At 40.8% G+C, this 24,998-nt stretch overlaps 1 protein-coding gene across 1 annotated transcript; it reads right to left on the minus strand.

Moving 5' to 3' along the window:
* Window positions 1–837: 837 nt before the first annotated feature.
* Window positions 838–24,998, minus strand: PPM1D (protein phosphatase, Mg2+/Mn2+ dependent 1D). Its single transcript, XM_035342904.1, has 6 exons — window positions 24,410–24,998; window positions 18,688–18,916; window positions 16,207–16,331; window positions 6,777–6,967; window positions 5,782–6,021; window positions 838–2,268 (listed from the first exon to the last, which is right to left on the minus strand). The coding sequence occupies exons 1-6, from the start codon at window positions 24,834–24,836 to the stop codon at window positions 1,714–1,716; spliced, it is 1,767 nt and encodes a 588-aa protein (XP_035198795.1). The 5' UTR covers window positions 24,837–24,998; the 3' UTR covers window positions 838–1,713.

A 24,998-nucleotide genomic window follows, 5' to 3' on the forward strand; every position in this document is an offset into this window, starting at 1 on the left:
AGCCTGGTGGAGTTCAAGAAGCATTTGGATAACGCTCTCAGACACAAGGTCTCATTTTTTGGGTGATCCTTCGGGGACTCAGGAGTTGGACATGATGATCATTGTGGGTCCCTTCCAACTCGGATATTCTGATTCTATAATACAGATACATAACTGTTATACTTGCATTTTTTGTGACTTTTTTAAGTTGAACGTCACAAGGTAAAATTCAGAAGACAATTAATGTCGTGGTTTGATGCAAGGAGTGTTGTTAGGTAAGTGTGTGTATATAGCTGCAGCTAGCTTTTATGTTCTCTCCCCCCCACCACATGTAGCACACAATTTTCAACACTGGTTGTAATAAAACTTCGTTAACCATAGATTACAACCATATACACAAATAAATTCTTGAATCCAATTTAGACAGAGCTTGGTACTTTCATCTTGTAAGATTGGGCTGCATTCACTGGCTGGATGAAAGAGAATTATACATTTTCAGAAAGTGTGCAATTCCTCTAGGATTTCTGTAACCATGGTAACATATATAGATAGCAGGCCTAATTCCAGCCCATGTTTTATTGTGCCAGCAGTAAAGAATTAGATTCTAAAAATACCACCCTAGCCCTTGGAATGAAGTATTGGCATTTTACTTCCCCGTTTAAAAAAAATGCAGGTTATATATTGCTACACTTTAACAAACACATTAAGTATAAAATGCCAAGAATTGTTCCCTAGTACAACTATGCAGGATGTCCCATTTCATTAAACAGCCACAGTGAAGGAGAGAGTATTAGATTTTAATGAATACAGAATGAACGTACTTAAGCTTGAAATGATAAAGAAGAAAAAGGCACCCCATCAAATTTCCACATTTTATTTAAGTGAACATACACATGATCCACGTACTCAATGAAATTGTCATAAAATAACTTAAGAACTTATGTTGAAAGGTATTAGCAGCACCATCAGTATTGGAATAGCAGAAAATTCGTGCTTCCGTAGGACATACATTTATGCCTGGATAGAAATGCCACCGTTTGTAACAGGGATGGGGAATGGCTTTACAGGATGCTTCTGGGAGTTGGAATTTTTAAAACACTTTTTTTTGCTAAATACTTTGCCTATTAATGTTACAAAAATGCAACTAGATAAGATACTGCATAGTATTTTAATTAACAAAGATGTTGACATTGAGCCCCGTAAAGCAAGACTCAACATCTCTGCTTCCACATACATTTCTGAGTAGAGAAATCTAAAATTTAAAAACAAAATATAGACCTAGTGTATTCTCTAAAAGACACACTTTAGGTGGAACATATAGTACTACGAAAATACATATCTTCCATTCTGTTTAATAATTTACTTCAGTGAAAAAGTTGTGAAATTCTCATCACAAGAAGCGTATACAAATTCAAGACCTTAGTAAATTAACAAAAAAGATTTTATTTTCTTTTAAACAAGGTTTAGCCCCGCTGTAACAATTATACAAGGAAGAAAAGAGACTACATTTATATGAAGGAATACAAATTTACACACATTTTACAGTGACTTATACCCTACACATCTACAAAATTCACAGTTATAATACAAGCAAGTACAAGGCTGGGATAAAGCTGTTCGATACCAATAAAAAGTTTCTACTTTAAAAAAGGATAAACGGGAAGAGTTTGAAACTTCTGCACCAACTTTAAAATTCTAATCAGGACAAAATACACTTCCTTACACAAATGCCCTTCAGCAAACACAGGCTGCTTTCCTGGGTGGATGGAAGAGTGAATTGCTGAGCTTCTTCTGGCCCCGCAGGCTGCGCCGCATGGTCAGCTTGTTTGAGTTTTTGCGCTGTGGTGTTGTGGACATGCCTTCTGGTTGGACAGTAATGTTTCGACTCAGGCCACGTCTCGGCTTCTTCATAGCTGGGCCAGAGTTGGATTCTTCTAATGTCCTTTTAAAGTTTGCTGTGGGTGTCCTCTCTGCATCTTGGGCTTTTGTTTGGCCACTAGGAGACACCTTGAAGCCTTTTTGGTCCGTGCCTGAATTTGTGGAGTTGGAAGGGGAGAGACCTACTGATAAACCATTACTGTAGGATTCGTGTATCCTCAAAGCCAATGCTTTGCCACATTTCTCCTCCTGTGGGCCTGAATCCTTCAGGGGTGCTCCTGATGAAGGTGAATTGCTTTTGGCAATCTCATTTGGCAGCTCTGCGTATTTCTCTGAGATCATGTTGCTATGCACAAGGGAAGGAACAGACTCAGAAGAATTCAGTCGTGGCCACGGATCATCTTCTAAAAGCTGGATGGAAAGAAAAAAATACTTAAGGCATAAATAAAATCATTTTACTCCTACTATCCTTTGAGGGTGGAGGCTGCGTGACAAAACATTTCTAAATCTTATCAGAGAAAGAAAAACTCCACTCCAGAACAGGATTGTTTCCCCCCCCCACATTGAGAGGCAGGGATGGAGAGGTGCAAACAGATGCATACTGTGGATCTGAGCTTGGTACTTTGTGCACACCAACTTTCTAAATGCTTTTATTTCCATCATTCAATTTGCAAACATCTCATAATGACAGGCAATCTTTTCATTCAATGAGCTGTTCAGATACCTTCATCCAGTGCATCTTCCTTTTTGCTGCTATAAAGCAAGTTATGTAAGGAAAATAACTTTGTTAATTTAGGAAGCCATGTAGAATGCAGTGCCTGCAGTCTGTCCTGGGACTTTCATCAGTAGCGTGTTCCAAAATGCAGACACAAGTTCCCTCATTCTGTGATGTGTGCACCCAAACTGCCTCTGAAGGTTTTATCCATCAGGTGGCCAAGCACCATTAGGGCAAACAGTAGAACTCTGACCTGTCACATTTAGAACTCTCAGGGCATAACTGGATCATCAGCAAGAAGGACAAACTCTTCATACCCTAGGTGTCCTGATCACATACAGAAGGAGGAGCACAAGTTCATTGGAAAAACAGTCTAAAAATAGAATTACTATTTGCTGTTTCCAATTCCTCACAGCTAAGTAACGCGTTTTATTGCCTAACTGTATGCTCTACAACTTGGGAAGGAACTAACTCAATTCAAAACACTACACTCAGCCACCCCCTATGAAGCACAGTTACTGGGTACTCTGAAGAAAGGCTGCTTAGTGTGATGTCCTGAGAACCAGGGACTTGCTAATCCTACCTTCAGCTATTCCTCTCTTCTGCAGCCTTTGATAAGTGTTTTTGCCTCAATCTCAGTTTTACCAACAGGAAAATGGGGACAATACTTATTTCCCTATCCACAGGGGGATTATGAAAATTAGTATTTATGCAGCGCCCTGAAGATATGAATTATAACCTTATTAAAGATTTAATTGTGAAGAAATCCCCAGCTACTCAGCAAGTCCTTCAGAAGTAAGTTAAATTTCAAGGCCACATTACGTACCATAAATTTAAGGCAAATGGTAATGACAGTCTTAAGAAATCAGTGAAAACTGAAACGCGCACACAAACGAATTAGACCAGGTAAATACACCATCTGAGCAAGAACTAAATGCTTTAAAGCTACAACAGAGCAACTTCAGCTCACCTTCAAAAAGAAATCCATGACTGCTCAGCACTTTTGAAAAATAGTAAGGTTTGATAAAATGCACTCCAAAAGAAAAGATTATCAGAATTTTTTCTAGCATCTATATTTCATTTTCCACTTCCTCTAACTCCTCTGTTGCTCCACATGTGTAGATTAATAAAGCCATTTAGTGCATTTTTTATATATATTTTTTACTACTTTTTTTTTTTTTTTTTTTTTTTTTTTACTACATTTAGCAACACGAGAGAAGACCTTTACGGGTGGTTATTCAACTCATTTCATAAGAAAGCTAAGATGACGCATTCAGAACAGCCCTGGCAACGTTATTTAATCTGCTCAATTTCATTTCTGACATTGTGTCTCTAGCCAATACTTAGGTTTTATGTTTCATATTGTGCAAGGCACACTGTGGCTCTTATTGCCAAGATCTTTCTCTCAGCTATTCATCCTGAGATCGGGTAAGGCTTTGGGAAGCCAAATGAAGTCAGAGAATGGACTGCAGGAAGTCTGCTGAAGAGTGATGTAACAAAACAAGAAAAATAAAACATGAATCACCAACTGAATTGCTCAATCTAGTCAATCAAATTCTGTCACTGGCCTCAGGAACAATAGAATTAATTTGGTATTAGTAATTGATGCCAGAAGGATATGTAATTAAGAAATACATCTATTTAATTGAGAAACTTTGATTTACTCTATTTCCAAAAATTAATTGTTTTTGGAAGGTAGCAGTTGTTACCAATCAATGATATCCAATGCTTTTTTCCCCCCAACTCTCTGACGACAGAAGATAAAATTTCTTTTCATTGCTACCTCTTATTTTTCCTGACCTACCCACTCTTGCCCATAATCATGCCACAATGACTTCTAGGAGTTCAGACTGATCTGACAAATCACCTCTCATTTCCTTGCAAAGATTTTGGAAAACTTCAATAGGATTTTTTTTTTAATTACTTACCTAATTTAGATCAGCTATTTACCTGCAGCTTTATGTAGCAATGTATTTAAATACTATTTTGCTAATGGATATTCTCATCAATTCCTCTAATTTATTTTCTGCAATCACTAACATGATTGATTGCACAAAAAGAGCTTTTCCCTCCTACAAGGAGGACAGTCCAGCCATTACAGAAACTACAGTTTTTGAAAATACATCTTTCCTTCCATTGTGGTTTCTTATCTAACTGATAAGATTCTTCATACTATGAAAAACCTGGTATTACTCAATGAAATACTTAACTGAATATACTTACAGAAAACTGCACAAGACTCTTTTTTGCACAAAAGCATACATGGGGACACCACTGCCCAGACATTTTGTTCTGATCTTCCTGGAGGCATTTGTCCCCCAGCCCCCCCAAAATGTTTAATTATTCAGACAGTACAGGGGCCTTTTTCTGTCTTTTTTTTTTTCTCCTCAGTTTCCTCCTTATATTTTTCCTCCCATCCTTATAGGTACTCTGAGAGGACAGTTGTATCACAGAATCACAGAATCACAGAATTTCTAGGTTGGAAGAGACCTCAAGATCATCGAGTCCAACCTCTCAAGCAGAAACTTATATTACGTTAATACTTTTAATAAAAAAAACATAGGGAGAAAATAGGATTTTATTTTCATTGGCAACACCACTTGTAATAAAGGCCAAGAGGAGAAAAACATTAAGGTAGAAAGAACTTATACATGATACAAACGCATACCTGCAGCCAAAGTTTTCTTTTGGGTTTTGCACATTAAGTAAAAAAAAGTAAACTAAAGCCTTGTCCTACAAGGAAAACACCAAAAATATTAGTTGTCTAGAGTTTTGATTTCTCCACTACTTATGACCACCTGCTGCAATTCATATAGGCTCACACATCACAGCCCCCTGAATTTACTTATACAGGGAGAGGGAATCTTCAGAAGGTATCTTCACTACACCTTTATTAAGGAATGCTACTTCCTGGTTATTTTGCAGTCAGCATAGCTCAAAGCTTACTCAATAAGAACTGATAATAGCTAGAGCACAAAACTAGTAGTACAACTTAGAAGTTCAGGAGTACTAACAACTCAAAAAAACGTTTCTCACGATTTTGAGCTCTTTTCATGTATTTTGCTACACTGGATGGAATGGAAGGAGAGAGAAAGGTTGAGCCTGTCATCTTACTAGCAGCTTGTCTCTGCGAAGGGAATGTTAAGGACTGCCCTTCTCATTTTTTTTTTTTAAATGTGAAACATTTAAAACACTGAAAAAAGTGTTACCTTGACAGGTGGGGTGCAGCAGCGGGAGGGTGTCATGACATTCATATCAGGGCTGCTATAGCAGGGACTCTCTGCCAAGTTGAGATACAATTCTTCATTTTCCAAGTTGCTTTTGCTATCCTGCAACGGTGAGATGCAGATTACGATGGCACTGGTGTTATCTGCACGAAGCATGCGCTGCCTCCACCGGCCCAGGGCTCTGTTCACCAACATTTTGGCACAAGACTGTCGGTGCTCTCCCTTTATGTTAGGAGACAGACAGAGAAAGCAATTTACTTTATAAATTGAAGACAGTTTATGTGGCATGAGCTGAGATAATCTACTCCTATGTCATGTGCTAAAGTAGCTTGATCCAGAAACATGAGGAAATACTAATTGAAGCTTTAAAGTCAGTTTATGCTAGAATCCATATATATACACACTAAGTGCTTTAAACTTTACAGCTGATGCAAATGACTTCTATAAATAGGCTGGCCATAACACATCCTGCAGTCTTTCCAGAACTCTTTCAAGGGGTTTACAGACTATTTACTAACTGATGCTCAGATGCTCCACTGATTAAATTCTCTCAACTGTTTTGTATAATAAACCCAGTAAGAATGAAATTCAGATTTTTTCCCCCCACAAATCACAAAAAACAACTGACAATTGTCTGCATTGTAACATGCATTTTGATATGAAATAAATGTTGGTTTCAGACAACATTTTGTATAACTTCCCTACAGGAAGGATTTTCTATCTTAATCACAGACCCCATCCTGGTAGTCAAATTTCCCCCAAATGGCAATTAAACAACATTACTAACACTAATTGTATTTGGCAGTACACGCAAGCACAGTATCAGTTGCAATGTTAACAACCTCTATGTTGTGGCAAAGCTATTGAATATGCCTAAACAACAACGCTGCTCGGTACATTACACACACCAGACTCAGCAATTTTTAAGAGGAAAGCAGCGTTAAATTTCCCCAATGACTGATACCAACTGCGCTCACCATGAAGTATTTTTTCTCCTCATGATCCTGGCACATGGAGATAGCATCTTGAGGCGGGATCATGTTCCACAATCCATCACTGCCAAGGATAATGTATTTGTGCTTCTGGGGGTCAATTGTGTGCACACTAGTGTCAGGTTCAGGTGACACAACGAATTCACCACTGTAGAAGTCGTAGCTCCACAGATCACCTAGCAAAGAAGAAAATGTTTCAGAATTGTTATATTACGAGCAATATTATTCTTGGAAACTACAGAAAATGGTTCCCATGAAAACAATTACCACCAGTCTCAAGTCACCAACAGTAATGCAATGTAATTTCAATGCAATTACTGTTCTGCTGCTGTCACTTTCTGATCACATTTATTAATATGTAGCTATTTAAGTAAGAATGCATTCAAACCAACCTATATTTACAAGAGGCCTTTACTCTCAAAACTAAAATTTTCAGAAAAAGAAAAAACAGATTAATACCTAAATTCAGTGGAACCTTAATATCCAAACTAAAACCTATTTGAACAACTAGAGTTATCCTGAAAGAGAAGCAAAGCCTTATTTTAAGCCTTTGTTGAACCCAAACCAAGCTTGCAGAAGTCTGCCTTTCCAGTTATGGGCACAGTTTAAAGCTTTAGAGCTGGACAAACTCTTCACTGCTTGCACAGAGAACTACGATACAGTTTGTAAAATTAGGCTGGGACAGGATCATGCAGCATTAGACTTTAGCCTGAATGACAATGATCTGCTGAGAGAAATGCTCAGAGAAAGAAAAAGACATCCAGAAAACTTGCTCTTTTTATTCCCTCAACCTGAAATTCTCCACAGCCATCCAACCGATACAGAAACACACGTCTTGCTGTACTTGCATTTGTCCACGCGGATGCCGTGAAGAAGGAACAAAGACAGCAAAGGAGGAGACCAAATCCTTTCCCTTATTTTTTCCCCTCATTTCTCCTTCCATAGCATTATCATCACTCTCAAAGCCATGCAGCACTCAGAGTGCCTTTCCAGCTGAACACCATGTGCCAAATCGTGGACTTGGAAAGAAGCCACAGGAGCACAAGTAGCACCTGGGTTCCAGCAGGAAAGCAGAAAATGAGAGCTAAAGCCTCTCCCCTGGAAGGCCTCATGCAGTGAACCTTTCTATTTTTAAATCTTCCTTGCTGTGTGAATGAGTTTGGGGTCACCTCACTGGTGAAGATGGCCTGAACTGAATGTAAAACTTAAGTCACATTTGAATCAAAACATCAGTTGTTTCAAGTGCTTCCTCCAAGCTATTGTCAAGGAAAAACCACGCCAGCAGAAAAAAAATATATTTTCCATATTAGCTTATTTCAATCTTATTTATCAGGTATACACAAAAAATATGTCTTTCTAACATTGGACTTCTAAATCAAGAACCATATTCTGTTGCACTTTTTCTTCCTTTTTACACAATTAATGCTACAATGGGGGTTTTTATGTTTTCTGGCTTTGGTAACACACTATATAGTACAAAAATTTCCACTAAATAATTCATAAATAGCTTCCTGTAATGATAAGCAACAAGAAATAAGATTATTCGCAAGCACTGGCTGTATTTTTCTGTGCAGAACCCATGGCTTTAGAAGGAGAAATTAATAAAAATGTCAAAGAACTCCAATTTAAAAAGTAAGGCTCAGGTTTTTTTTCTTTGCTTTTCGCTCGCTTCAGATAACATGTTCATAGCTGCCTTCTACATCCTTCACCACCCTTTTAAAGATAATAAATAAGCTTTTTGTCTTCCTATTTCCTTCCATTAGCTTTGCCTTGAGCTATCAACCAGCTGAAAAGACTTCTCCAGAATCAGGAATACTTCAACTCAATTATGCCACTTCACGGCAGCAAGCACGGATGGTCCATCCTCATTAAAGCACCAATTCACCTCCATTGCATCAGCAGTAGACAAACACATGCTTCTAATAAATACTAATTAAAAGCCAAGCCTGCTCGTATAGAGGTACATGCTCCCTCCACAGACTAGCAGCAAAGCCAGCCAGCTGGCAACAAGATCAAAATAAATACTGTAACAGAAAAGCTGAGCTCCAGTGCAGCAATTATTGTATATTAATTGCCAAAAAAAGTCTTCATACACCGTGAGTTCTTCACATCGTGCCTGTCACCGACACAACAGATAAAACAAATGAGCTTGGAATCTTATAACAACCAGATCTCGGAATCAGTTCCCAACATGGGAATTTTCTGCTGTTATTTGCTAGTATGCCCATTTATGAAAATTCAATGTTTTCAGCTGAATCATTTTTTGATTAAAAATACTTTGCTGTAATACAAAAATAATCTGATGCTATTTAGTTTTGGTTCATCCGCATACATGTCATCATAACCATCTGCTGCTCTCCCTGAGAAGCAGCCGAGTTAAAATCACAGCAATTTCAGAGATCCTTCCTCCAAGAGGCAGAAGGCTCCTCACAGCGATAACCCGGAATATCACACCAGTTGTAACGGACTCCACCAACAAGAAACTTGCTGAAGGGCACAGTTTCTGGGGAGACACAAGGAACCCACACCTCACAAATCACAGGCCAAACTCCTAACCAGGAGCCCAACCTTCCTAGTTGCTTCTGACAGCCTTCCAACCTCAACAGCATCTCTCCTCTGCGAAGAGCTGCCCGCTTGAAGGTCGTGGTGTAACTACAGAGGTGGAGGCCTGACACAGGAATTAACAGCTAGCATGTTGTGAATGCATTAGAGCAGCTGCCACACTACCTGATTATATGGTAGTAACCATCTTCAGCCAAATCCACGTGCAAATCTGTAATCTAGCCAGGTATCTGCAGTGCTGTCATTGCTCTCAAATGGAGGCGGGTGTGGGGTAACAGAAAATGGGTCTAGCAGATACCACCAGAGGAAAGTAATTTTTCATGAAAGGAAAGAGAATAGGAGCTAGACCAGTTCAAGTACTCTCAGCTTCTAAATTTATTAAACATACATTTTTGAAAAAAAATGTGACATGCATTCTTTCAAACAATTTCCTGTGGCATCACCTCTGTCAAAGTGGCTTTCTATGCTTGCTGTACAACAGTGAGAACCACATCTCGGTGAGTTTTAAATTCAGCTGTACTCACCACTTCCTGAGGTCCAAAACCATCTAGGAAATAACACAATAACTGACGTATACAAGTTGTACAATTACAGACTAATCAAGCAGGTAAATGATCTAGGTAGAAGAGTACTGCATAAAGAGTAGTTCACACGAAGGATTTGTAAGAATTACTCCAAGCCAGCAAAGGCCAAGCCATGTTACTAGGGAAAGGCACTTTTTTCCTCTTTTTTCTGTTATAAATAAAGGGCAGAGCACCACACACTAAGTCAATGCTTTTCAGAGCTGCTGTATAGATGGAATACTTATGTCAGCTGTGTCTCTTGCTCTGGCCAGCTGGAGGACACAGCATCCACAGTGGCTGAGAGTTACATGGCAAACCTAGAAGGAAGTCACTTTACATGGGACCTTCTCTTTTACAATTCTGGGAGGAAATGAGGGAGAGGAAGGTAAACCACAAGGCAGAATGTATTTTTCACTAAGCTTTTCAAAACACTATAATCTTTAATTCTGTCCCAAAGCAAGCAGACAGATGAGTGACTCTTTACCAGACTGGAAAGCCAAGATAGCAAGATGATGTGATATGCCAAAGGCTAGTATTACAGAACTGGAATTCCAGGTTCTCAGACTTCACTTTGAGCTGCACTATTTTTGTTCTTAATTGAAACCCACACGTTTACAAAGCTTAACAGCCTTTTTATCTAAAAAACTTACAGCCAGGAATATTTCTTTTGCTGGAAGGTTTGCATGTTTCTTTTCCAAACAAAAGGAAGGAGGGGAAGAGATTAAAATAGTTCCTTCTAATCTTCCAGAAAAATCGTACCTGTTCGTTGGTCATGACTAGAACCAGATTAATACATGAAGATCTACACAAAAATTGCATTGCATCTTGCAAACAAAAAATAGATATTTGAAGCCATGTAATAAAGGAGCAGAAAACTAATACGGCTATCTGTAAAAATATGAAAATATGTAGTCTACCTTATCTGCTTACTATTAACTTTTAAAATACAGTGGAAAAAAACACTTGCAACTCAGCTGATGCCAGGAAAGGAACTGGTTATAAACAAAACAACCCATCATATAAGCAGACTGAATTGGATTAAGTCCAAAGCCTTCTTATAGCAAAAATATGTCCTAAAGCCAAATCAAATTGTTCATTTACGTTTCAGGAGCATGCTGTTTTGAATACAAATATAACTTTTAATTTTAATAGAGGAAATAAAAGTTTACTTTAAGTCACAAAATGACCCAATTTGATTAATTCCAAATCTTTTAAAGTCTAAATGTGTCTAAAAGGTCTGCTAGTGCAAAGACAAGACTTACAGAACTTCCTTTTCCCACTCCTGATGAGGCAATGCTGCTAGGAAGCTAGGCAAGTCTCAACATGAATACAGACAGTAACCACTTAGGGCCATTCAGGCTGAGTTGGGGAGAACCTTTTCACCAAAACTCATGACAACCTGATCTTGTAGCCACAAGAGGGCATCTTCACAGCAGTGTTAACGACAAATGCAATATAATGTCCCTGTCACAGAACCTAACAATGATTTAAAAGTTCAGTCTGAGGAACAGGGACAAAACTGAAGGTAGTAGCAGGCAGAAAAGCTACCCAGAAGTACTCAGGGTTTTAAAATCTTCACCATTCCTTTAGGAGCTTCATTTACGTATTCTTTAAGTCAAACCTGCGTCAAGAATTCTACCCTCAACATTGTGTCAAAAATGAAAGCACAAACAAGAGGCCCATATTCCAAATGCAATTGTTTCATTTGCTGTTAAAACAAATGGTGACTTAAAAGCTGCTCATAAGACAGTCTCACCAAGACTGCTCATCCCTGCTCACATGTTAGCAAAACAACAGGCAAGACAGAAGAATGGTGTTTGAGTCCAGGGCTGTGCCAGAGCATACTGAGTAAGTAACTGTAAGAGAAAAGCCTGAGAGCTAGGAAGCAAGAGTAAAGATGAGAAACTAAAATGACATGCAGAAAGCTACTCGTGATTTCTGACATTCAATTAAATCCTTCAACACTAAGGTGGCGTTGCAATCTCTACAAGACACCCAATCCTATACAGCATTTGTTAGCTAAAGAGAAAGGATAAAACCAAAGAACACTTTTGTGACCAAACCTGGATAAAGCACCACCTCCAGGATAAATATACGTTACTGCTTTTTTACTGTAAAAGAAACGAGAGCTAAAGAGGCAGACACAGAGAGCTACAGCCAGCCAAAAGCAGGAAAAAAGCCCCAAACTTTCTCTTTTGAGCTAAACAAATCCACATGTGCCTTCACGTGATCTGTATAGCTAACAGAGATCTGCACAGTTAAGTACACACTGCATTTTGTACAGGCATACATATATATCTTGTCTTGGGGGTGGAGAAGACTGTAGAAGCTGCAGGAAGACATCTCCAGAACAAGTCTAGAAATCCAAACACGCTATCACACTTTTATATAAAGGAGTATCAGTGAAATCTCTAAAATACCATGCAGCATTTAAATATAACATACTGGCTTACATAATCCATTACAATTAGTCTTCATCGTGTGGCCTACACACAAGGAGGAAAGACAACCCAAGAAGCACATACTGTCTAGCAACTCTGCCCATTCAGATTTAAAATGTGTGTGCTTGTGTACACACACGCACCAAAAATTAAACCCTTATACAACAATCTACTTAGATCATTTGAGGTCAACCACTCCCTCCTCCCTAGGGTTTCATGGTATGCATGCTCAGAGAGCTTTACAAAACAATTCTGGTATCCAGTAGGGTGCTCTGGAAGACAGCTTCCATATCACCATCAGAGCTAATGTTCTTATAGCAGAGATACATTCAGAGTTCACTCTTCTGGTGCATAGCTGCTTTTAGGGGTCAGCAGAAAATTTGTGTTCGTATGAAAAAAATTAATCCTGTATTGTGGAAGCTGCTCCACCAAAAATATGGGAATGGTGGGAACATAAGATATATCATCTTGCACTGTCACAGCCTTGCATTTATCATCCTGCATTTTGTCCCAGAAACCAAACGTCTACATTAATACATTTAGACAGCCAGCATGTGCTAAAAATGTAACCATTCAGCTAGCACAAGTCTAGCTACTATGCTACACATTCAGTTATTTCCTCTCTCAGTTCTTTCCTTGAGATGCACCTGTGAGCACACTCACTGGAGTCCACAATCCCTTCCTGGGTGCCACATGGAAAAAATCCAGCTTGTAAATCTATGGCAGAGAGACACTAATGCACGATGCAACGGGACACGCTGTTCATATCACACAAGCAAGTTACACGAAGGCTTGCTGCCCCTGAGCATTCAGGCTGTATGGTAGCCAGCCACTTGCACTCATATCCTTGCCTTACACAAGTGGATTCAAGTATTTTGAGTTGCCTCACACCTGTTATAGGGACAGGCCAATAAAATGGTCAGTTACCATGGAATTCTGGATGCCAGGAAACTTGCACAAAGAATTGCACTTTAAGGAAACAAAACACTTCTGATCGGAATGGGTAGCGAGTCCAGAGGTGAACAATTCTCTGAGACTGTGAAGGAGATTAAGTATCTATTACAAGGGAAACTGGTATAAATACATTTTTATTTCACAGAAAGGTTAGCAGAAGTAGCTATGCTTGGAATGCAGAACACTGTGCTACAGCTTAAGATATTTCATTAGAAGACATAAAAATTGTATGCAGTAAAAGCAGCATACAGGTACTTTACAAAGACAGTACAAAACCTGAACACTTGTGACTTGTTATGGGATTATAAATAAATAAAACATCACTTAATTGCAGTTACTGGTGCCATGAGAAGTGGCAGTAGTAAGTAGTACATACCACAAATGCTTATTTTAGGGCAGAAAGACACTAAAATCAAAACAGTAAGGGGAATGTCAACAGAATTAAGCTGGCTAAAAAGACTTCTAACACACCGGTATCCTTTCTGCTGTCCAAATACTGGGCCAACTTGTTTTTCCCCAGTGTTTTACTCCTGCTATTCCTAAAAATTCTGCTGTATTCCTGACAACGAGCACTAAACTTAACTGGATGGATGAGACTATATCAACATACTGTAAAGTACTCTACGAGGAAAAAAAAAAAAACTTTTAAAAAATAGAACACAGATGTTTAATCAGATTTGCCCACTTTAAAGACAGTAAACTCACAAGTATCAGTTCATCTCATAAGCATGGGGCAGTGTCAAGAGACTCCTGCTGTCCTACTAAAAATTCTTGTCCAAATAGCAAGTCTGGGGCCTGTATTTTGCAGTATGGGATTTCTATCAAGAACAGCCACCAAATTTGGACATAGCAAAAAAGAATCACTGTGCAAGATCTTAGCGTGCTTGACTAGAGTATTGGTAACCACTGTATGCTAGCACTGATGGTTACTGCTCCGCTTGGAGAGGCTCCTGAGTAGCAGCGCCGTGCCAACCAGGGTAGCAATCTGGGAGCCAGCCAAGAGGTCGAGCAGGCTTCCACAGCTCAAATGCAAATAGTTTTAGTTGTGGTAGGTCTTTTGTAAGCAATGGAAGGGACATGCTGGCCTCAGAGAGAAGTTAAATCCTGTTTCCAAACTGTGAGCGTCTGTGCACCATCTGGGTCCCACAGAGCAAAGCAGCTGCGTTCCTTTTTGCAGGAGGTTTGTCATACCTCCTCAGAATGGGATGTGAAAAGGCTTAGAGACTCCTTGAGCCGGCAAACACCAAAACACTGCCACATTGTAAACCCCATCCTCCTGCACGACTGCAGGATGCCAATGCCCCCTTTTAAGCGTTCAAATCTAACTACTGACACCAAGAACTGTGAAGAAGTGTTCCCATTTCTTGGACCTAAAACTCCACAGTAATCCTCTTCATCCACATAACTGGAAAGAATGCAATAGGGGGCTAACAGATGCATCATTCCTTGAATTCCCATCTGCACACAGAACCCAGCCAAATCCTTTTGTTCAACTTGCTGTGAGAATCAGATCAAAAGTCATGGAGCTATTTAGACAAAAAAATCAAAATTGTAGGAATAAAAGACTTATCAAAACATAACCTATGACAAACACAGATACTTGGCAGAAAAGGGGAAAAGAAGGATATGTTGCTTGGTGGATGAAATCTTTGCTAGCCATCATTAACTCCAAAGAACTTAAACTCTCAAGTCAGTTTTGCTAACCATAAAAATAAGCAGCTAAATATGACACATGAGGTTTGTAAGATATGGAGAAAGTAGTCAGTAAACTTAAGTTTTTAATTTTATGGAAAGATAACTTCAGCCACCTGTGGCCTCCTCCTCCTCGATATATAGCTAGCTTCTACAATGTTAATTATTGCTGCAAAATGCTTAACACTAGACAAATCCATGCAAAACACGTATCACTGCCTCTGAAATAAGATGCAGTAATGTTATGCACTTATCACAAGAAGACAGTCCCAGGAACAGACTGTCCCCGTGACACACTGCCAACTGATCTAGGAACACTGACAACACTATCACATAACTGCCATACTTGCCAAGAAGAAATTAAGTCACAGGACAGTTTTCACAGGTAAAAATGTGGTACATTTCCATAAAACCTAACCTATACTGTGTGCATCTGGATAGAGAACAACTCACTGAGGCAGAGGGAAGTTGGAAGGAAAGAAAATGAACAGAAGATTGGAATTCTGCAGTGAAATTTAAGGAAAACAACTGACTAGAAAACACTAACACATATGGGCAAGAGGGGGCAAACTTCAAGTTATGAAGTATTTCCCAAAAAAGCATTCATAACAAGTTTGCTCAGTATTGTAATATGCCTTTCTGTCCTCTGAATAAAGTGTTCCTCAAAAAAAAGTTTCCCATTACCACTACTTTTGCAAAGGCAAATTACAGATAACACAAACGCAGGCTGACTTCTACCCTTTCGTTAATTCTACATTGTCTTGAAAGAAAACAGATTCACCATGAAAAGGAAGACCAAAGTGATACATATCCTATGCAGCAAAACTTAATCTTACCACCACTTCGTCAAAAATGACTGTCCTCCCCTCTCAGCAGAGTGCTCTACCATCTTGGAGGCACAAACTGCTGTGTACGTTTTCATTTGCAACACAAAGCACCACCCTTGTAAGAGTGGCACTGAAAATCCTGCACGTTGTACAACTAGTCCTCTTCACCAGTGACACCTCCTACAGCTTTATTTGAAAAATGAAATCCATAATATATTAAAAAGCTTTTATAAGGCCTTTACTTTTAGAAGGTCTTATAATCAAGGCAAGTGACTGAATTCCTTTTAACCAAGTGTTTTTGCAAAACAGGATGTAATTCAGTTCTGGTGGCCTGGACGAAGTGGTGTCTCACTTTCCGAACACGGGCATCACTTACCAAGTGCTCTGGCAACTGCTAGGAAGGGAATCTGGTCAATGACAGTGCTGCGGCGCACAGGGCCATTGTGAGTCAGCCGAGGTCTCTTCCAAACGACACGATTCACGCCAGACTTGTTGATCACACTAAAAGCATCAGAAAGCGGCAGGGGTTATAAAAAGGAATGGAAATGAAAACATGAAAAATAGTTTCAATGACATTAGAACAGTTAAGTCTGTAAATATGGAGTCAATAATGATGGTATCTTCAGTGAGGTCTGCCACACAATTAAGTATTTCAGAACACCTGGTATCACTTGTACAGTCTCATTCCATATTAAGCCAAAGGGGAAAAGTGAGAGATGAAGGGAGAGGAAAAGAAAAAAAGTAGAGGAATGAAGACTTGGAAGAAATTCTGGCTAGTTGCAACAACCAGATGTAAAAGTATCTTTTTAACCTGTCAGCAAAAAAGCAAAACACAATTTGCTTTTCTCAGATGAAGACCATCAACATCAACCCACTTGGGTGGAAATATCATGTAGTTCTTCCCTCAGTTTTCACCATCTGCCAAAGTTTGGCAGTGAAGAACAGCACAGTACAGTTGGGAAAAAAGAAATGAGCAGCCTTCTGTAGGAATTTCCTTACTGGTGCACCAACATGAGGGAGAAATAAACAAGGGATTGTTCATAGTTATCTGCCGAAAGCAGGACACAGGAAGAAACAGCTCTGCCTTTAAACGTTAACACCTGCTCTATGGCACTGAGCACAATGGTTATAGTTCTCACAGATGACTTTAGAAGGGTCAGAAGAGAAGCTACCGTGAAAGTGAACCAACTATTACAGGGCAGGAAGAAAGGGAGAGCACAAGGTCCCAAGAAAGAAAAGGCAATGGAGCAAGGAACTAGCAAAGCTTGGTCCCAATCAAGTCAAGAACTAGACACTTAAAAGCTAGCTTTTATCCAAGGAACAGCCAATGGTAATTAGAAGCTGAGGCGCTCTGGAACAGCCTCAAGATTCCTCATACTGAAGCTATTCAAGATGCACTTCCTGAGACTTCAAAGGCCTTAACAACAAGGGCATGTTTAGCTCCATCCTTTCGCATGCACAGTGCAGCAGTCAAACACCACATCCTAAAATCCATCTCATCCATTTGTACAACTAATGACAACACAAAGCTAAGTCTTTATCTGAAAGACTTCATTCTACACTCAGAGACTAGGAATATCCTACTTTTAATGAACAATCCAGTCATGCTCTCACGTTAACTTTTCCCAATTCGCTCTCATGACAGAGAAGACATTAATAAACATAACTGAAGTTCCACCTCACTCCTACCATTTGCCTCACAACAGCCTGTACAGCTTTATGACCCACCCTGGAAAAAACAGAAGGAGCATTTGTAGAAAACAATTTTTAAAATGTATACTCTTTTTTTTTAAAAAAAAACATTTCCACTGATACAAAGTTCTAGGGAATGTTTCTTTAAAGCTTCAGAGACTTTAAATCACTGAGATACATGATTTGGAAACCCATACATTAACAAATATATGCTAATTTAGTGTAGTTTGCAGTTTGCTTTCTGAAAAGCTACCATCCCAAACAGCTAACTGACCAGCTTCCACCTGCTACAGATACAAATATCTGAAAGTTAATGAGCTGACAGGGTTCTTGTATGAATGATGTCAACAGGAAAACCTTCAGTGATCTCTGCCTCTGAACTGCTAAGAGAAGGAAACTGTGCCCATCCATCTGGTGCAGTACTGTAGAACGAAAGAACAGAGAGCTCCTGTGAAGCTATGCCAAATCCGAGCCCTGAGGTTTGTCTCAAAACATTAGTGCCATCTGACAAGGCTGCCTGCTTTCACCCTCAGTCACAGGGAACATGCATCAACCACAACCTGGAGATGTTCTAACCAACAGCTGCCAGCTCCTGACAGTGAAAAAAGTACTAACGTTAAAATATATATTAAAACGTCACATTTTAACATTTTAAGCATATATTTAAACACAGCAAACTCAGTATCTTGTTTCAAATTGATATCTTTTATGTTTCTTAAACAGAAGCTTTGAAGAGCCTACAGAACAACTCCCTGTATCACCTCAGGAACAATGAAGATTTCCCCCCCCAAAAAAAATCCACAGAATTTATTGAAAATGGATCAGACCATACCTCCACTTTCAAAGCTTTCAGTGAACGATTAGAACTGTAACCAGCTCGGCCACAGTGGAAACCATCAGGAAATTAAAGTTTGTTTATACCATAAACCACTAGCAAAAAGCACAATGTAACACTGACCACCAAGTTACTCCCCAACAAGCTAGGAATCATCAACAACAACAACAAAAAAAAAAAAACAGAGCACAGAGAGTGAAGGAATATAAACAGGCTGTGAGACTAACCAGCTTGCTCGCCACCCCCTAAAACAAGCAAGCTTAAGCCCAGTTGAGAGAAAGACATGGATAGCACTCAGATCAAAACTGAAGTGAAAACACTGACAGTTACCTGCCCCCGAGGCCTTCAATTCTCTCCCTTTCTTTGGGAAGTTCAGGCTTGTGGTCCTGCGTCACCTCCACAGCTCTCACAAAGTCATCTTTGGGGTCATCCTGGACGCCCAGTACCACTCCTGAATCACCAACATGAGCAACGTACATCTTCGACCCACGAATAATTACCACGCTGGCAGTAGTTCCGGATGTGCTCGGGAGACCTGTCATGGTCTTCGGCCACTCTGCTGCAGTGAGGGAAAAAAAGCAAACAAAAATACCTTTTTTTTCAATTCTGCAGAACCAGTAACATTTTGAAGATCAAGTCTGCCTCGCAGAGGTTTGTGTAACGTTACAACAGTGTGCACACAACTACAGCACAGCCAGGCAAACCGGTGCCCAAAGGTCCCCCCCACTTTCACAGCATCACTCCCCCAGCTACAGCTTAAACTGAAACAAAGCCAATATGAAAGCACAGAGATCGGATTCCAAGAACTGTCTCCTCAGGTTTAATTTTTCCAAACATTGCTAGGAAAACGAGAGATGTGGGAAGTGTTACTTGAGTGCTGACCAGATCAATCAAGGTTTTTGTCAGAATCTACTATTTACTTCCCTGCCTGAAGAGGTAGAAATATAAATCGTGTCATTTTGCCTGGACATCAAGTTGTCTCGACACTCCTGATTCTCTCAGAAGGAAATAATGTTATTTTACTTTTATATTTTAAGTTGAATAATACCTCAACTGTTTTATTCATGTTTCCTTTTAAAGGATTGAATAATGAAGATTACTTCAGTATGCCATCCAACAAACAGAGAAGATATTCCTTTAATAAAGGTATTTTATTGTTCTGAATTCATGTGAGCTGCGTATGGTTAGGTTAAACTCCTCCTTTTCTCAAATCGTTTCCCCTTAAAACTAATTTATTACACTACTCTCACAATTTACATACAATCGGAACTTCTTTCATGCCTTTTCTTGTCTATTTCTGTGTCTACACACACTAGTTGTTCTACCAATTGACTGGGACAACATCCTAATTAAGAAAGATTAAGCATATCAGTCCTCCTCCCTACTTCAGTACCCTCAGATAGCAGACTTCAAGTTCTCAGTTGACTTCAACTGTCAACAGCAACCTCATGTTTCTTCTTCACTGCACCCACTCATGTCTTCAGACAAACTAAGAAGGGGGACTCATTTCCTTGTCACATTTTATCTTCTGTGCTTCGCAATCCGTGCTTACACAGTACAACACAAGAATTCCACTGTGATGAATTCTGTTTGCAAGAAATACTCGGGCCAGATAGCCAAAGCACTGCTTTGTTTTCTTCCCTACAGCATAACAACACACAAGAAAAAAAATCAATTAGGCCTTCCTCCCTGTGAAAATATTTTAAGCTGCAGACATGCAAAGCAGAAGCAAAAGATTAGGAACTTTAATATTACATTCCAGTGCCACTGAACAATGTTCAGATGCTCAGGGCAAGAAAGAGAAAACAGGGACAACGTGCTGAAGGGGAAGCACGTGTATAATACAGACAGCCTGCTGATAAAAGCTGCATTTCCTCATTGTTAGCTACCAAGATATCCAGCATCATTTAAACATTTAAGTCCTGACAGAGGCTTCTAGCTTTATGTTCTAAATACTAAAACACACTTTCTCCCTAAGAGTAGCATTATTTCAAGAGCACAAACATTCAATCAGCTTATTGGAAGTACTTTGTCTGGCAATTTTAACTGTGGATATTAAATTTAACACATTCCAAATGGAAAGCAAACAAGGGAGGAAGCCAAGTGGTAATGACGACTTCAACCACGCACTTAACCGAAAACAAGCTGCAACTAATGAGTTTCTGTCAGTGTAACAACCCCTCAATAGCAATAAAATATATCAGAGAGTCAAATCAGTCTTTATGGGAAATGAAGAGCACAAAGTGAAATTGTCCACTTATGAGAAAAAGAATGATAGCACAGCCTCAGTTTTTAGGCTCCAATAGAACTAGAAATTACATCTGCCCATCATCAAGGCATTTCACAGTTTATGTCTTGCTCTTGGTTAGAAATGAGTATTACACACAGCACAGCACTCTTCTTTCTTTAGAGACTGTCTCATCATAAATTAGCAGAAGTGTCAAAACTCCTGAGTTCTCTTCCAAGCTCAAGTACTACAATCAAAGTCACTTACCCAACTCCTCCACACATCAGAACTACATTTTTATCAATCTTAAAAATTAAGCAATGGGACATCTTTCTGAAACCTTTTTCCCCCTCTACTTGAAAAACACCACCCTTCACCCAATTAATTCCAACTCATGTTATAGCTGGCACGTCAGCAAGCAAATTGCAGTCATCACCTGCTGCCTAGGACAGCAAGTATGAAGTGTTTTGCCTTATGAAATTTGACTTGGTTACATCCTTTCCTTCAACTTAATAATTGCCAAAAAACTTTAGTGCAAACTATATGGAAGCCATAAAAAAAAGGTAGCTATCAATAAAGTTTTATTCCTTGCTGAATTTTTCCTGCATACTAGCACAACCCAGCAAACTCCAAATGCTATTTTCAATGCCTATTCTTACTTTCTTTTTTCTAGTATTTAGATGCAAGATAAAATAGTTTTAACTTAAACAAAAAGCCCTACATTTCTCTTGTGAGATACCCCAGTAGTCCAAGTGATCCACTTAAGATCAAAATGCATCTTCTCCTCTAAATAATTAACAGAACATACAGTAAGGCACTGTTACGAGCATTAAACTCCTCCATTGGTAGAAACTTCAGCTTCAGTCACCTTTTTATTCAAATATGCACACACTACTTATTTTTCCCTACCTGGCCACACCAGCCCTAACAAAAATGCAGGTTTTCTTAGCACACAACCCTTCAAAGGGACCAGATGAAAAGCCATCCACTTTCGAGTTTTGAACTTCACTTTGGTAAGTTCAGAGCAGACTTACTGACTTTTAATACCACACCAAGTTAAGAAATTAAAATAAATCCTGACACTATAAAGCTCTCAAAACAAAATTCACACTTCAACATTATACCTGAAATGTCCATGAATTTCATACCACTTCCACACCTTTAGGAAGGGACAAATCTATCTAGGCAGCATGCTGGGATTTCTAAGTTAGGAAAAGTTTCTTTGTGGGGCCCACATCCCCAATTCTGTATTTATTGTCATATAATTATTAACCTACATACTAGAAACATGACTACATCCCAGAATGGACACAACTCCTCTACAGCCAGGGCGGTTTAGAACTGAAAAACACTTTGCTTATGAAACAGCGCGATGCACAAAGCGAACCAGCTGATGCTAATGGCGAGTAGGAGGTAAACCCACATCTGCGTCTAGCAGGGCACCAACAACATTGCCTGACTGTTACAGACTCACAATGCATGCCCACAAAATATCACATTTTCCAGTTTAACAGATGTACTTCCCACTCTTCCAAGAAAAAATAGAAGAAAAGAATGCATGTTAAGTGCTTACGCTATATGAAGCTCTCAAATTTATAATCTAGTTTGTTCCTTACAACATTAGACGATTTCAAGAGACAAATCCATGCAGCGTTTTAAAATGATTCAAGCTACAATTTACTTTGGGAGTTGTAACACGCAGAGAATTGGGAATTTTATTAATATAATTAACTTCACAAATCACCAGCAATGACAAAAGGGTGTTTTTCTGTTTTAATTTTTCTGCTGTACTCATCACCAATACATTTCATATTAATCACAGGAGACGGCTGCTGGGGTGACCCACTGCTTCCAAGAGCAGCAGAGTGCAAGCTTCCCTTCCAGTGGCCATCAACTGAGAGCAATGAAGACTCCATGCTTCACACCAAAAGTCCAACCCAGCCTCCTGCCTCCATTCCACAATATTAAAGTACCTAGTCTCGCCAATACAAAGTTCAAGATCCAGTCTACATAAGATAATGAGGAAAAAATATTACAAGCAAAATTTGCACTGGGATTTCGTAACACAGCATGAGAAGTTATAAAGCAGATTAGTAATTGTTTTATCCCATTACACTCTAGGTATTAGACACATGCAGAAGAAATCAGCAAGACCAAACATGTTATGTAGAAGGGAAGTTTACCATATACCCTACCTAAAACTGTCATCAAATACAGCCAGAGCTATGCTGTTTTTAACAGCTTAAATTAGTTCCACAACCAAAGGATTATTTACTAAACACATTGTATTAAAGTAGTATTCCCTGCATTCTGTCATTTCACTTCTCTCCATTTTGTAGCTGCACATAGTTACAGTGACAAAGAACAGATGAAGGATACTACTACAACCAGACAACCAAACTCCTTATCTTTCCCCCCACACCACCTCTCCCTGTGTTCACACATCCTTCTCCTTATCATGCAAGTCTGCAGCCCAGGAGGCCGTGTGCCCATTCACCACCCGTTCCTCAGCACCAAGGTTATGGTCAAGTTCTGGCGCTTCTAAAATTCACACCCTTTCCTTTCTGCCCAGTATCAGCGTGCCCTGACCTTGCCATTCCTGCTCTCATATCTTTTCAAGCATCTGACACTTGCGCAACTTCTCTATTTCGATATTCAAGGAAGAAAAAAAACGAAACCGTTTTGACAATAAAATAGTCTCTCACACCTCCCTCCTCCCCAGCTCCGAATCACTCCACCGAAACCCCACTGTGCTGTAAATGCAATTCTTGCTTGTTATGTTTGCCTCCCAGGCCCAACTGTCAGTATTCTTTGTCTACATTTTTGATCCAATTTTACCGCGTTCCCCTCCTGCCTGCCTGTTTTTATATGCTTGCTATTCATCTATTTTCTCTTTCTAGCGCTTTCAAATGCATGAAAGAATACATATTACATCATACACACATATCTACTTATGTTGTATATTAATACACTCATAAAAACGACCATACCCTAAACCATAACCTTTACCCTTTCAGGAAACGTGATTCTGCAGATCACCAGATCTCAGGGAGAAGGAAGAGGACAAAAATGATTACTGACACCTGTCCTGGCACTCTTCTTTGCCTTACCTGTTTAGGACCCCCATTGTCCTGCTGCACTTAAGTAACTGAAACTACATACAACCTTCAGGATACTGAGTGTGTTTTCTGTTTTGGCAGGTACCCTGCATATTCCCTGATGCTCAAACAGTAAAGTGAGTGAAGTATAGCCCCTTATGAAACAGCCACATTTCTCATCTTTCCATCAGGACTCAGCAGAAACAGCTGGAATCAAGAGACAGGGAAATCAAATATTCTGGGCTGCTAAAATAACTTCTCATGATACTCTGGTCGAGGGAAACTTAAGGGGGGGGTTCCACGCAATTCCCCAAGACAACGAGCCAGAACCTCCTCCGACAAAGGTACCTGGGACATCCAACTTGAAACACCTTCAGAACAAACTACGACTCTACAATCTTTAGCTACACGGCACAATTGCCCTACAGTTTGTTCTCAACCCCCGATTCTCTCTCTTCCCCGCCCGCTTCAACGCCGCGGGTCCCAGCTCGCTTGGTGCCCAGCGCCCCGCGGGGCTGGAGGGGGCTCGGGGCGGGCCGTCCCACGCCCGGGAGAAGAAAGAACCCGGGGAAAAGCAGCGGAGGCGCCTGCTGGAAGGGAAGGGGGGGGGGATCCCCGGCCCCTTCGCTCTCGCCGCTGGGCCCCGCGGAGGGGCTGCGGGAGGGGAAAGGGGGGCGGCGGGGAGAGGACGGGGCACGGCAGCGGCTGGAGGGCGCCTAGAACTTACGCAGCTTTTTCCACATGGCCCGGTGGCAGGCGATGAAACCCTTGCGCAGGGCGGCGCAGACGGCGGCCGGCTCGGCGGAGCCGAAGCCCTTCTGCTTCTTGATGAAACCCCAGAGGTTCTCCCAGGCGAATTGGGCCGCCTCCCGGCCGCCGTGCCCGTCGCACACGGCGAAGAAGGCCACGGAGCGACTCGGGGGCCGGCCGGGGGGCAGCGTCCCCTCCTCGGCCGCCCGCGGGCCGGCCCCGCTCCGGCGCCCGCTCTCGCCGGGGGGGCCCCCGGCCGCCGCCGCTGCTCCTTTGTGCGGGGGGCCCCGGCGCGCCTCGGCCGGCGGCTCGGGCTCAACCACGATCTGGGTCACGTCCTCCATGTATTTCCTGCCGCCCTGGTCGGAGAACACGCTCACCCCCAGCGAGTACGGCCCCTCCATGGGGCGGAGAGTGGGGGGGGAGGAAGGCTCGGCCCGGCGCCGCCCGCCCGCAGCCCGCTGCGCTACTGCTGGGGGCGGCGGCGCCGCTGCTCGGCCATGGCCTCGGCCCCGCTCCGCGCCTCCGCCGCTCCCCGATCCCCGGCGGGGCCGCGGGCGCGCCCC

Source organism: Oxyura jamaicensis, chromosome 19 (assembly GCF_011077185.1).
Source record: "Oxyura jamaicensis isolate SHBP4307 breed ruddy duck chromosome 19, BPBGC_Ojam_1.0, whole genome shotgun sequence".
NCBI lineage: Eukaryota > Metazoa > Chordata > Aves > Anseriformes > Anatidae > Oxyura > Oxyura jamaicensis.